Source organism: Pteronotus mesoamericanus, unplaced genomic scaffold (genome assembly GCF_021234165.1).
Source record: "Pteronotus mesoamericanus isolate MK-2021 breed Mesoamerican mustached bat unplaced genomic scaffold, CSHL_Meso_final contig_68, whole genome shotgun sequence".
Lineage (NCBI taxonomy): Eukaryota > Metazoa > Chordata > Mammalia > Chiroptera > Mormoopidae > Pteronotus > Pteronotus mesoamericanus.
The window spans coordinates 7,921,779-7,934,653 of NW_026555234.1; the positions used below are offsets into that span (position 1 = coordinate 7,921,779).

Here is a 12,875-nt window from a genome sequence, read left to right on the forward strand (position 1 = left end):
ATTCTCAAAAATCAACAAAGGCCAAGACAAGTTCAAGAGAGCAGTTATTCTATAAAAGTTACTTTTAAGCCCCTGGTGGCTATCTGTCTGGGGAGATGATCGGCGTCCCATCTGTTTTGTTTAGGTGCAGTTCCTGTGTCGTGTGGTGTGCGGTCTTTAGAACCAACCAAGGTCACAGAGGGTTCAGCAGTCCTCGTGGCTGTTCTGTGGAGGTTTAGCTTTAAGCCATACACAAAGAGGAGGATTTCTATGCATTTGTTCCCAAGTACTTAAATCATAATACCTAACTAACTTCCCTGGCCTTTTCACCCATATGTCTTCATCCAGCCGTGCTCCTGCCCAGGGTATGGGAGGGGTAGTGGTTGTAATAATTCTGGGAGGTGATGTCCTACCAGGGGGAATTCTCAGCAGAACTTCTCCACTTCTCTGGCAGCTGGTCTGCCCAATGTCTAATATTAACTTTCCTGACAGGTGAAGCAGGAAGCAGCGGGGTGGTCAGGGGCTTTTTACCCTGCAATGAACAATTCTTTCTGAGCAGTAGCAGAGGAACTGTGCAAGTTTTTAGCAGTAGGGTACAAGCGCCGTAAAACCCCACCACCAACCACCAATAACAGCAGGCACGCGAGGAGGGACGACCGAGAGACCCAGCCGCGGCTGCTTCTGCTGTGCAGTCATGCCTCATCCGTCCCGACTGTGTCAAGGGTCGGCTGTTGGTCGGCTCCCGACACAGGGAGACTGCAGGAGAAGATGCTCCAGCCCAAAGAGCAGAGAGCTGGATTTTGGGCCTGGGCTCGGAGTTCCAGGAAAGGAGACCAGTCCTGGCAAGGATCAGGTATGCACAGGACAGTGGAAAAAGCATAATGTACATATTGCCATATATGCATGAAGTAAGTATATATTATCAAATAGTATATGATGTAACTACTTGTAAAGCTGTCAAAGATTACGAAAAAAGACTGTCAAAATAAATATCCAAAATTTAAATGGTAGTCGGGTTTGAGTGGGGGGGATATTTTTCTTCTTTCCTCTGTTTCGCAATTTTAAGATGTGATTGTGTTACTTGAATGATTTGAAAATAACTAATGAATTTGACTGAGGAAACGTCATCCTAGAGCCAGCACTTCCACGAACCGGCTGTGTGACTGGGAGGAAGTCACTTCGCTGTGGCCCAGGTGTCCCAACAGCCATGTGCAATTCTTCCTACTGATATGTTTACATGCCTTTCCCCACTTTTTACAATCCTTGCTTGCCCGCCCCCTCCTCCTACCGCCGACAACCCCGCTCCCCCGCCCATCTCCTGCCACGTCTTCTCCAGGACCTTCTGAAACCCACTCTGGCATTTGGGCTCTCTCCGGCCTGCACTCAGCCATCGCCGTACTCATTGGATACTAGTCAGCAGTCAGACACTCCACTGCGTTCTCTGTGTGTGTGACCTGACTCAATCCTCAGTCATTCAGTGATGCCCGCAGAGAATTTCAAGCCCACTCTGCAGAAGAGAAACTTGTCCTTTGGAGAAGGTTTGTTCCTTGGCCCAAGTGGCAGAGCCCACTCGGGGCTACCTGACCAGAAAGTTTTGGGAAACGCCCTGTATGGTTTCAGGAATTGTAACCCTGCCGACAGGCTGGAGGGCCCCAAGGCTGGAAATAATCAGGGAGGCCTTGGAGAAATGGGCTCCTGAGGAGATATAACCTGTCCCCGCTGGCAGGGGTGCAGCCCTTGCCTCTGCTTTGCCTTGGATGATCAGTGATCCATGACGGGTAAGTTATCTTGAGCTGAGGCATACAACCTGAGACAGATGTCGATCGAATATTGGCAGCAGACAAGAAATTGGGGGACATGGAGAAAGGGCAAAAAGGCCTGTACCCCTCAGCTCAGCTTGGACAGGGCTGGAGTCCTCATTCTATCCGAAAGAAGTCTCCTTGTCTCTTGGCGGCTGGCCCCCCGCCCCCCGCCGCACCGCCCCCCCCCCCCAAGCACCCCGAGCTGGTTCAGGCTCGAAAAGAGTCAGTCCTAAACCAGATCTGGCTGTTCCCAGGGAAATCAGGCCTAAAAGTAAATTCTAATTTAAAGTGTGCTTTGAGCTTCCCTTTGAAGCTACAGCCAGCTCATGCTGGGAAGGGAATTTACATTATTCACAGACCCTAACCCTATACCCTTAGACACTCTTACATTTACTACGCTCTCATGTTAGTCGTCTCTCTTGTTTACTACTCTCTTCTCAGACCCATGTAAATCGGTGTGTTCCTGCCATTTATTTTCTTCAAAACGTCACCCATTCTCTGTGAACATTAACATACGGATGTAATGAGATCACCTGTGCATTCCTGTTGCCTGGCCCCACTGAGAACCTTTTCAATAAAAGCCTTTGAACAAAGGGATTCGGGGCCTTCCCCACTGGAGGGATGTGCCACGTCCCCTCTCCTGGCAAACAGAGACGTGTTTGTAGCGACTCGTGTTTATTTCCCTGATCTGTGACACCATCGGGACGGGCTCTGTGGGATTCGGAGCCCTGCTCCCATCTCAGCGGGCCCCTGATGGTGACCCTCAGATTCCGGACCTGGGACATGGGGCGCTTCCCTGCGGCAACACGCCCCATCTTGCCATCGCGCAACGAGAAAGCCTGTGTTCTAACCGCTCTACACGGGCTTCCTCGAGGACAGTGTCCTTCTGTGCCCCCAGCAAGCTACCATGGTGCCTGGGTCTTAATATGTGTTGAATGTATACCAGAATATGCCGTTTTCCTGAGCCTCGGTGTATTGTAGCTATGCACAAATAAGTCCACAATAACATTACCACGTGCCGAGTGCCTCATCTGTGCTCGGTGTGTACACTATCCCAATTAAAACCCACGGGAACCTGTCGAAGAAGCATTATACTGAATTCATTTGATAGACGAGAAAACAAACTTACAAATGGAACTTTTTGTCATACCACCACCAGAGGAAGTGCAGGAGTGTGGTTACTTGTGCATTTGCAACCTTCTTTACCAAGGCATACCAGGACTCTGAGCATTTGTAGCTGAACCTGCGGAAGGACGGAGCGCAGCGAGAGGGCTCGCCAACCAAGTGACTTCGTCAAGGCAAAGGGTTACGGGGTCCTCTGAGATTTTATTTTCTCAAGTCTTTGTTACACTGAACGGAAGGAGAGAGTAAAAGCTGAAGTGCTTCCAAGTTACTGCTGATTCATAATCAGAAATGAAAACAAAACTAAAAGTGTAAGCAGTGTGGGGCTATGTCTCTTGGTGTGACCTCTTTGGTTTGTCTATATTCTTGCAAAATTTTAAAAGTTTGGGCTCTTTGACCCAGGAAGTCTACTCTGAGGAGTGTACGTATTTGGACATGTGGAAACGTATGTAGATACAGGAATACTTATTCCAGTATTTAATGTGGTAACAAAGGAGTGGAAAAGCTAGGTGCCCATCGACATGGGTCTCATTAAACAAGCCGTGGTACAGACATTAGAGTACCAGGAATCACTAAGAAGACTGAGGTAGAACAATATGTGCTGATAGGTAATGTCTTGTAAATGTATCACTTTGTGAAGAAAGCCAGGTACACAACAAGGTGTACAATCTGCTGTAATTTTTATGGAACAAAAGCTTATCTCTCCATTCATTTGTACACATATATAGGCTGCCTGTTCGTTAATAAGGTACGAGGGGAGTCTGGGGCAGGAGAAAGAATAATGTTCCACATATTTAGTTTGTTCTATTTGACTTTTTTACTCCACCTGTATTTATTACATTTATTATCAAAAACAAATACCCTTTCTAAAGGGGTTATTTTTGTGGCATGTCTTAAATGTTTCATTCTACAAGCCAGAAACTATTCCTATCCCATAGCTCAGTTCATTAAGAAGTGGGTGACAAGCTTTGTTACACAGTAACTGATGTTGGCCCTTGCATGTTATCTAATATAAAAGAAAGTTCTGGCCCAGGTGAGCTCTGCCTGGGTGAGAAAGAGGGTGAATTTCTCTGGGAATAGCTGGTGGCAGTGGAGGTGAGTAAAGAGGATACTTAATGAATATTCAATCTCATTAATTATCATTTGTATTAAATATCAAATATCTTTAATATCAGACAGAAAGAACCAACTTCAAGGTGGATGTGTGTGGGATGAGGGAGAAGAAAGTGTTCAGCCACTTGGGAGTTCATACCTTGAGCAACTGGAGGGATGGGGGTTCTTTTTACTGCAATTGGAAAGGCCAGGAAAAGATCAGGTTTGAAGGAGAAACATCAGCAGTTCAGTTTTGGACGGAGTGATTTGCAAGTGGAGATATTCCCTCCTCTACCGATTTGTTGGCCCCCTGGGGACCTCCTCCTCTTCCACTGTCACCTTCCTTTTGTCCTCACTTCAGTTTCTGGGTGACTTAGGTGCTACGTTTCATTATTGAAATTCCATCTTTGCTTGAACTTCCAACCCCCTTGCCTTTCTCTTACTGCGTTGTTCCTCCCCGGCGCGATGGGCTCAGTTGTGTCCCTGCCCCCAGAACATGTTGAAGTTCTCGCTCCCAGGACCTCGGAATGTGACGGGATTGGGAGATAGTACCTTTAAAGAGGCCATTAAGTTCAGATGAGGTCTCTAGGTGGGCCCTATCCAATATAACTGGTGTCATTATAAGAAGAGGAAATTGGAACGGAGATGTGCGGACACACAAAGACCACGTGAGGACACAGAATGAAGGCAGCCATCTGTTATCAAGGAGAGAGACCTCTGAGGAAATTAACCTCACTGACTTCCTGATCTCAGATTTCTAGCCTCCAAGCCTGTGAGTCGATAAACTTCTGTTGTTTAAGCCACGGCAGACTTTGTGGTTTTGTATGGCAGCCCTGGTGAACCAATAAGCAGGCAAACCCCAATCCCATGAAAATCAACTCTCTGCCTCTTCTTACCTTTCTTCCTAAGCAGAGGTGGCTGGACCAAAACCACACCCTCACTCTGTTAAACTCCCTGACCCCCTTGTGACATCCGGGGAACCTCTCTTATTCCCCACTCCGTCTGCCCTCCTGGGCTCCCGCATTTTCCCCTGCACCCTGCATGCTCGGCAGGCGACCTTCTCATTTTGCCAAGACACAATCCAAAGAGAATGCGCACATGTTACCGTCAGCAAAGCCATTAACCTACCATCCCCTCAAGCCGCGTGCTCTACCTTCGCTCTGTGAGGTTGTAGAGTTCTCCGCCATCCCCTTCACCCGTCCCTGTCCCCGCCCACCCTGCCCCCACACCAGGCGCCTGGGGTCCCCAGCGCTAGGAACCTTGAGAGTGGAGGGGCAGAGGAAGTGTGGGAAAAGCCACGCCATCATTTATGGAATCACTGCTGAGAGTGCTCCCTGCAGGGGCCAGGCATTTTTCTAAGCATGGTCCATGGGTGATAAAATGGCCTTCCCTCCACATGCTCACAGAACAAGAATAACAAACATTTACTCAGTGCTTAACTCTGTGCCAGGCATGACGCTAAACATGCTGTAAATATGAACACACTTCATCCTCATGACGGCCCTGTGAAGTGGGTAATGCAATTGACCCCATGAAGCACAGAGAGGTCAAGTAACTTACCCTACGTCTCCCAGCAACTCGGGGATGGAGCTAAATTTGAACCCAGACCTTTACCAAGATGCCCCTTGAGAGAAGGGGTCAAACTTAGGTGGAGCCTTTAGAAGGGACTGAGCAGGCCTGGTCAGAGCTAAGAAGTAGAGGTAGAACATGGCTTTGCAGGTGAAAGGTGCTGCTTCTACATAGGTACATAGGAAGGCAGCCAACCTTCATCTTTTCCAGGAAGCAGTGCAGCCAAAGTGCGAAGTCCACATCTGACAGGTGGGGCTGGCCAGGAGGTGCAAGAATGTAGTGTGTAACCCGGGCATCTGCAGGGTAGGTTCAGGGAGGCTGCCTCTCCGCTTTTGCTAAACTCTTCTAAAGTCCTTCAAGTCCTTATTAGTCCAGCTGGCCAGGGAAGTTTGAAGGAGGGGGTGGGGTGGGAAAGGAAGCCCAGAAAAGGCAAGTGAAAGATAAACGGGGAGGTGAGGTTTCCTGGAGGGGCAGTTCTCGCCACCCTTCCTGCTCAGCCTCTGGCCGGTCCTGTCCTCCGGCTTAGCCCGGCCGACCCCGCAATGGACCCCATGTCCGAACACAGACTGAACCCCGTGCCTGAGGAGAAACCCTGCTGCAACCTCTCCAAGAATGCCAAGAACTGTGTCGGCATTCTCTGCGTCGTGGTTGTGGTGACGATCGTCGCGGTGGTGGTAGGAGTTCTGAAATGGGGCCAGGCGCGCAAGCACAAGGAGTGGAACGGGAAGGGCACCACACCCCATTTTCCCGAGATCGTTCTGGGAAGATGCTACACCTACACTCAAGTCAAGCGGCCGGAGCTGAGGTGAGTTCGCAACAGTGGCGCTCCGCTGGGCACCCCGCGGCGGTGACTGCGCTCGGCCATTACTGCACGCGGGACGCGGCGCGCCGGGGGCCCGTCTGGGTTGCCGGAACAAAGCACCTTCTGTTTTGGGTCAGCGGAGAGCCCGCTGGGCAGTGCTGCTCACGCAATACCCGGCTGGCGATTCCGCACGTCCCTTGCAGGAGCTGGGAGCGGGGTGGGGCACGGCGGCCCCGAGCGTGCGGCGGAGAGCGCGGCTCTGAGGCCCGGCGAGCTCAGCTGTGAACACCTGGCAGAGATGACCGCCCCCTGGGCAAGGTGCCCAGAGCCCAGCAGCCCCGACCCGCAGCCCCCTCGGCGCTCGCAGCCTCCCCCGCCCCGCAGGGACGGAAACCCTGCAGAGGCGCCTGGGAGGCCGGGTGGGTTTGGTGGCAGTTTTTGCTTTGCTGGGGCTTCCGTTCCCTGTCTCTGACCCCGTTACAGAGCCCACCTACGTAAGTAGCTTCTGTCGCCCGCGGCGGCAGGATGGGCCAGACCTCTGAAAAGAGTTTCATCCTTCAGAAAACCGCACCCGGATTCCGCTTGCGCGTCGTGCCATGAATGTAACTCGAGAACTCACTAACAAGACAAAACAGAGCAGTAGCAACTTCAAAAATTGAGCTATTATTTACACGATGATCATGTTAATCAGTTCGACGCATCTGTCCAATCCCTCAACCGCCCACATCTAGCTAGGGGACCTTTCCCGAAGGTCCCTCGTGCCCCCGCCCAGCTAGCTACCAATCTCTCTCTCCAAAGTGAACCCCTTTCCTGACTGCCATTCCCAGGAGGCGGCTTCCGCGGCAACGGGCCGCGTTTGCGAAGTGGCACAGAAAGCAGAACGCGCTGGGAGGTAAAGCTACTTCTCAGGCTGCCGAAGGCGGCAGGGAGAGCCGTGATCTTAAGCTGGGAGTTTGAGATTGCACAATTCCGCCACCAGGACACCCGCAGTTAAGGGCTGGGAGCAGGGAGACGACCCTCAGCCCCAGCGCCCCCCCTCCCGCCCCCTGCCCTCACCGCCAGCGTCCGCGCCTTCCCGCTTGCGCCCGAGGGTTGGGTTCTAATGCAGATACCCGAGGTGTCCTGAACATCACAAATGGTTCAAGTCCAAAGATTGCCAGGGCCCTTTAAGTTTTGTTTACAAACAATTAACTAGTTAATCGATAGAGAAACGAGAAGTTGAGGTGTTCCTTCAGCCTTTGGCACTGTGCTAGTCAAATTAAGTGATATCCGATCTGAATTGTTAATGATAAAAGCAACCTTTTTATTTTCACCTTAATTTACCATTTTTAAGTGTTTGTTGTTCAATCACCTTTAGTTGGCATATCTGCATGGCAAGTAGGATGCACCATAGAAACCACATGGCTCTTTAATGTTTGTCAGGATGCTTGCTCACTATTAAACACACAAGTGCATATATATATATGCATACACATGTTCAGCATATACACATGTTTGCGTACACATATATTTAAAATATTAACAGGCGATGCCTTCTGCTAGTATTTTGTGAACATCCCGATATCTCACATACATGTACGCATACTATAAGTGGGTTAGTAATTATATATGGCACTATGTGCCAGGCACTTAAAAATATCAAATCATTTATCCTTAACAGCTGTATGAGGCAGGCTGTTGCTATCTTTTTCCATATGAGCCGGCTGAAGTCAGGAGTTTGAGTACATTGCAAGAAATCGGCTCCAAAGAGTGAACTCAGTCTCTGCTACGGTAGAGTGGACATAAAGTTCATTGTCCCTGTCTGGAGGCAATTTGAAAAGGAAGACGGTGCTTTTCATAATTACGCTGAATCACTAGAACATATGGTCAACTTACCAGTGTGTGGCTTACTGAAGGAACTCTGGGGTCACATGGCTTAGCTCTGTCACACTGGACCTTTGGGCAATGAACTTACTTTCTCTGTGCCTCAGTGTTCTTAACTATAAAATGGAATGAGACTACCTACCACACAGAGAGGTTACGAGGATTAGGAGGAATTATCCCGATATGGACTAAGTGGTGAAAATGCTACAATTTTTTGGAAATGCGATATTACAGACATTTTTCAACAATAAATGTAGATCAAGGCTAACATCAAAATGGTTGCCTTGTAATTACATTTATTTAAATCACAGTCTAGTAAATGAGCTCTTTAGTGATGGAATTTATGTTATTTTTAACTTTTTACTATTATTCTTTTTTTAAAATTTAACACTTAGCCTTAGAGACATTCGAAAACTGGTGGATATAGACTTACCTCCTGTTTTTCTTTTTTTAAAAATAGCTCATAGTATTCCATAGGGTGGATGTAAACATTTTCTAGTGACAGAAAATTAATTTCCACTTATCAGTCCCACTCATTGATTCAACAAATATTTGCAGAGCATCAATTATGTTCCAGGAAGTGGTGTAGCTACTAACAATACAAGATCAAATGACAAAGGTCCGGCTCTCGTGGAGCTGCCATCTTAGTTGGGAGAGTCATGTCTCAATGAATGTCCATGTACAGATATTTTTGTGTACTTAAGTTTCTGTAGGATAGATTTCTAGTGGTAGAATTGCTGGATCAAGGGGAGAATAATGCATATTTAAAATTTTGATAAGTATTCCCTCCAAAATGACTCGGCCACTTTACACTCTCCTCACCATCTGTCAGAGGACATGCTCTCCCAAAACCTCATCATCGCTGAAGAGTATTAACTCTTTTTCGTTATGAAAAAAGTAACCTCTAATTGTTCCCTGATTGTCACTGAGTCTCAGTATGTTCTATACAGTTATTGGTCATATGTGCATGTGTGTGTGTATAGCATGTGTGTGAATTTCTTGTTCAGATTCTTACTAATTTCTACTGAGCTGCTTGTTTATTTCTTTTTATGAAAGTTCTTTATATATTGTATATTATATATATGGTGCCTTCTTTCTTTCTGTCTGTTGTCCTTGAATTTAATTTATTTTGTTGTCTCCTGGGAGACTTTAACCTCAAGATCATGACTGATTAATAATTTCTTCCTTCTTTCTATGTTGTTGAAACTTTGGAACCCTATTTCCCTTATTATACCCTCTTGATATCAACAATCTTTTCCCTGATAAATTATGAAATCTATACCTTGCCAGATTACTCTCTCCTGCTTGGCTTTTTATATTGGGCTAAAGCAATTTATGTCAATTATTTAACCTGATATTTCTACTTTGACCCAGTTCTTTTAACCTTTACAGGTCTCTATTTAAACTATATATTAACATATAAAATGTGATATATTATATATTACCAAGCAAAATAAAACCAGCATAAAAATTACACATATAATCATTATAATTACATGCAGTAAAGCTGAATGTAAAGATAGTAAACTATGGCACTGCTGGGTTAATAATAGAATTATTGTAGGTCTCCTTCCTCATTAGTCTTCAGTTTCCAATGATTCATATTTCATAGCTTTCCAGTCTGTTACTACATAAAAAGTCACCCCAAAACTTAGTGGCTTAAAACAAACCATGTTATGATTTTACATGATTCTGTAGGTTGGTTTGTCTTAACTAGGTGGTTCTTCTGCTTTTTGTGATGTGGACTGCGGCTGAAGTTATCTGAGCATTCAACTAAGCTGAAATATCCAGGTAGATCAGATGTCACTCACACGAATGACACCTGGGAGGGGTGAGCTGAAAGGCTGGTGTCACCTGGGATGCTGCACAGGTGGGGTCTCTCTCTTTCTCCATGTTGCCTTAGAGCCTCACAGTCACATCCTCGACATCTTGGTTCTGTGAACACGCTTTCCTCTCACTGCCCTGGGTGTGATGTTTGCCTTGAGGCCATTTCTTATTTTGATATACTTTTACCACAAAATATGGGGGATGACCAGCAGTTTTATTTTCCAACTCAGTAATACCTGACTTGGAAATGTTTTCTCTTGATTCTGCTAAAACAAACAAAAAAAAAGAACAATTCTTTTTTTTTTTTTTAGTTCATTTTTCTCTTTTTCTCTGTACCTTGTATACATAGCTGAAAACAATGAGTAGGCACTTTTAACAATGTGTTTGGAAACCTCCTTAGCCAAATTTATAAATTTTATTAGCAACATTAGCGCAGGCGACAGTGTTACTAAACTTTCCACCACTACGTAACATGGGTCATCTTTTTCCAAGCCTCTGATAACACTTTCCTTTGTGTCTGTCCAGCCTTCATACGCAGCATCCTTGAGGCCTTGTTCATGCCTGCCACTCTGTCCCCAATGGTATTGCCACATTGTAGTAGTCAGGGTTCTCCAGAGTGACAGTGAGAGAGAGAGAGAGAGAGAGAGAGAAATAGTGATTGAATTTAAAGAACTGGCTCCTGTGATGGTGGAGGCTGACAAGTCCAAAATCTGCAGGGTAAGCCAGCAGGCTGGACACCCAGGGAAGAGCTGATGTTGCAGCTCAAGTCTGAAGGCCGTTTGCTGGCAGAATTCTCCTTTTTGGAAGCGGGGCGTAGGGAGGGGCTGTCAGCCTTTTTCTTAATGTCTTCAGCTGATTGAGTGAGGCCCATCCGTGTTATGAAGAATAATCTGCTTTTCTCAAACTCCATTGATTTAAATGTCAACCTCATCTAGAAATACCTTCACAGAGACATCCAGATATGTTTGACCAAATATCTAGGTGCCATGGCCTCGCCAGGTTGACACATACAATAATCATCATACACATGTTTTAGGTTTCTCTTATGTAGCCTCACCCCAGGCACAGCTTCCTGTTTTGGTTGTCTATAGCTTCATCATTGACTCCCCTAAAATGTAGCGACTTAAAACAACAGACAGTTATTATCTTTCATGATTCTGTGTGTTGATTGGAATCAGCAGGGTGGCCTGCCTCACACCCTGGTCAGTGGGGCAGTGGTCACCTGAAGGACTGACTTTGCTGGAACATTCAAAAAATTACATTTAGAGGATGGAGCCATGGTCCCTGGGCTCATCTTGACGGCCGTACCTCTGTTTCTCTTTGGGTTTTCTCAGGGCTTCCCCCCGGCCTGTGACCGCGCCACATGGCCTCTCCACGGTTGCCTTCGGAGTCCCTAAACGCTTCAAAGTGGGGGCTGGCAGGTCTTCTTAAAGCTTTAGACCCATAAGTGGTTGAAACAGCCCGGGTTCAAAAGGTATGGAAGCACCACCCCTGGGCCGGGGAAGCAGCACAGGTTTTTGTGGGTAGCCTTAACCCTTCATATATGTTCACGTTTGTTTTCTCAGTTTCATTTGGCATTTTCTGTTACCTCTGTTGCTCTTTCTACTTGATTACTTTCCATTAACTATATTTAAAAATGTGATCTCACCTATAAGTGGAGCCTAATTAAAAAAACAAGCAAGCAAGCAAAATAGAACCTGAGACAGGGAAATAAAGAACAAACTGACAGCGGCCTGAGGGGAGGGAGGAAGGGGGACAACAGGAGAAAGAAGGGGAAGAGGCACCGAGAAACATGTATAAAGGGCCCATGGACAAGGACAGCGGGGTTGGGGGAGGATTGAATGCGGGAGGTGGGGGTGGGGAGGGCAGGGGACAGTAATGTGGGGAAAATGGGGACCACTGTAATTGAACAACAATAAAAAAATTTAAAAATGATAAAACAAACAAACAAATGACACCTATCTACTCCATGCCACCTGGAATGTAAGCTCCCTGAGTCTAAGGGCTCTTTGTTGAATGATAATGTCTGGAGAACCTAAAAGAAAGCCTGGAGTATAATAAGCAGAAATATTGAGTTGAATTAAATGAATGATATACAAGCTAGTATATTATAAATAATAGAAATAAAGAAAGACATAATTAATGTATCTCCTTGATAAACTTTTCAATACCATCACCTATGAAATCTATCAATTTCCGTTTTGGATTATTGTTTTTGATTTTGTGTTAATAGCTTCTTGTTGGTTTTTGTGTGTGTGTTTGTTGTGAGGGTCTTATTGTTGTTGCTGTTGTTGTTGTTTTGTAGGTTGCAGGACTTTAGCTCCTTTACTTGTTCCTTTTCTTTGGCTTCCTTTCCCAATATCTCTTACTCCCACAGAACTCCCTTTCTACCAACTTTTTAGTGCTGAAACTTGTCTTTTGTTATCAAGCTGAGCCCTTTTTGAATTGAACCAGAAGCATTACATGTAGAAAACTCCTCACAGGATCACGCCTGGCCGTCCTGGCCGAAGCCTCACACACAGGCGCTACCCTCTGCCCAAGATGGCGCTGGGCATGCGCAACCTGAGAGACATGTGACCCAAGACTCCTGGGAGCAAACTGATACTGTGAGAAGTGCCAAGGAGCCAGGCAGTATCAGGGCCCAGCAAATGTGGAAGACGGGGGCAGAGCCTGCAGGAAGACATGGAAAGCCAGCACCCAGCGTCCCGCGAGCCTCAAGGGGGACACCTAGATGATGTGGCTTCATTTCCATGAATTTTCTCCCCTTGGGGAAAACTAGCCCTCGCCATGAACTGCAGGCATCCATCCTGAGAGCTGCT

The 12,875-nt window shown here is 46.6% G+C and overlaps 1 protein-coding gene across 1 annotated transcript in view; it reads left to right on the forward strand.

The window, feature by feature from the left end:
- The first annotated feature begins 5,859 nt into the window (after positions 1-5,859).
- CD38 (CD38 molecule) overlaps positions 5,860-12,875 on the forward strand; it is a 28,904-nt gene continuing 21,888 nt past the window's right edge. The window contains exon 1 of the mRNA XM_054582240.1: positions 5,860-6,369. Coding sequence (XP_054438215.1) covers positions 6,107-6,369 — 263 coding nt within the window. The 5' untranslated portion in view covers positions 5,860-6,106. The remainder of the gene's footprint in view (positions 6,370-12,875) is intronic.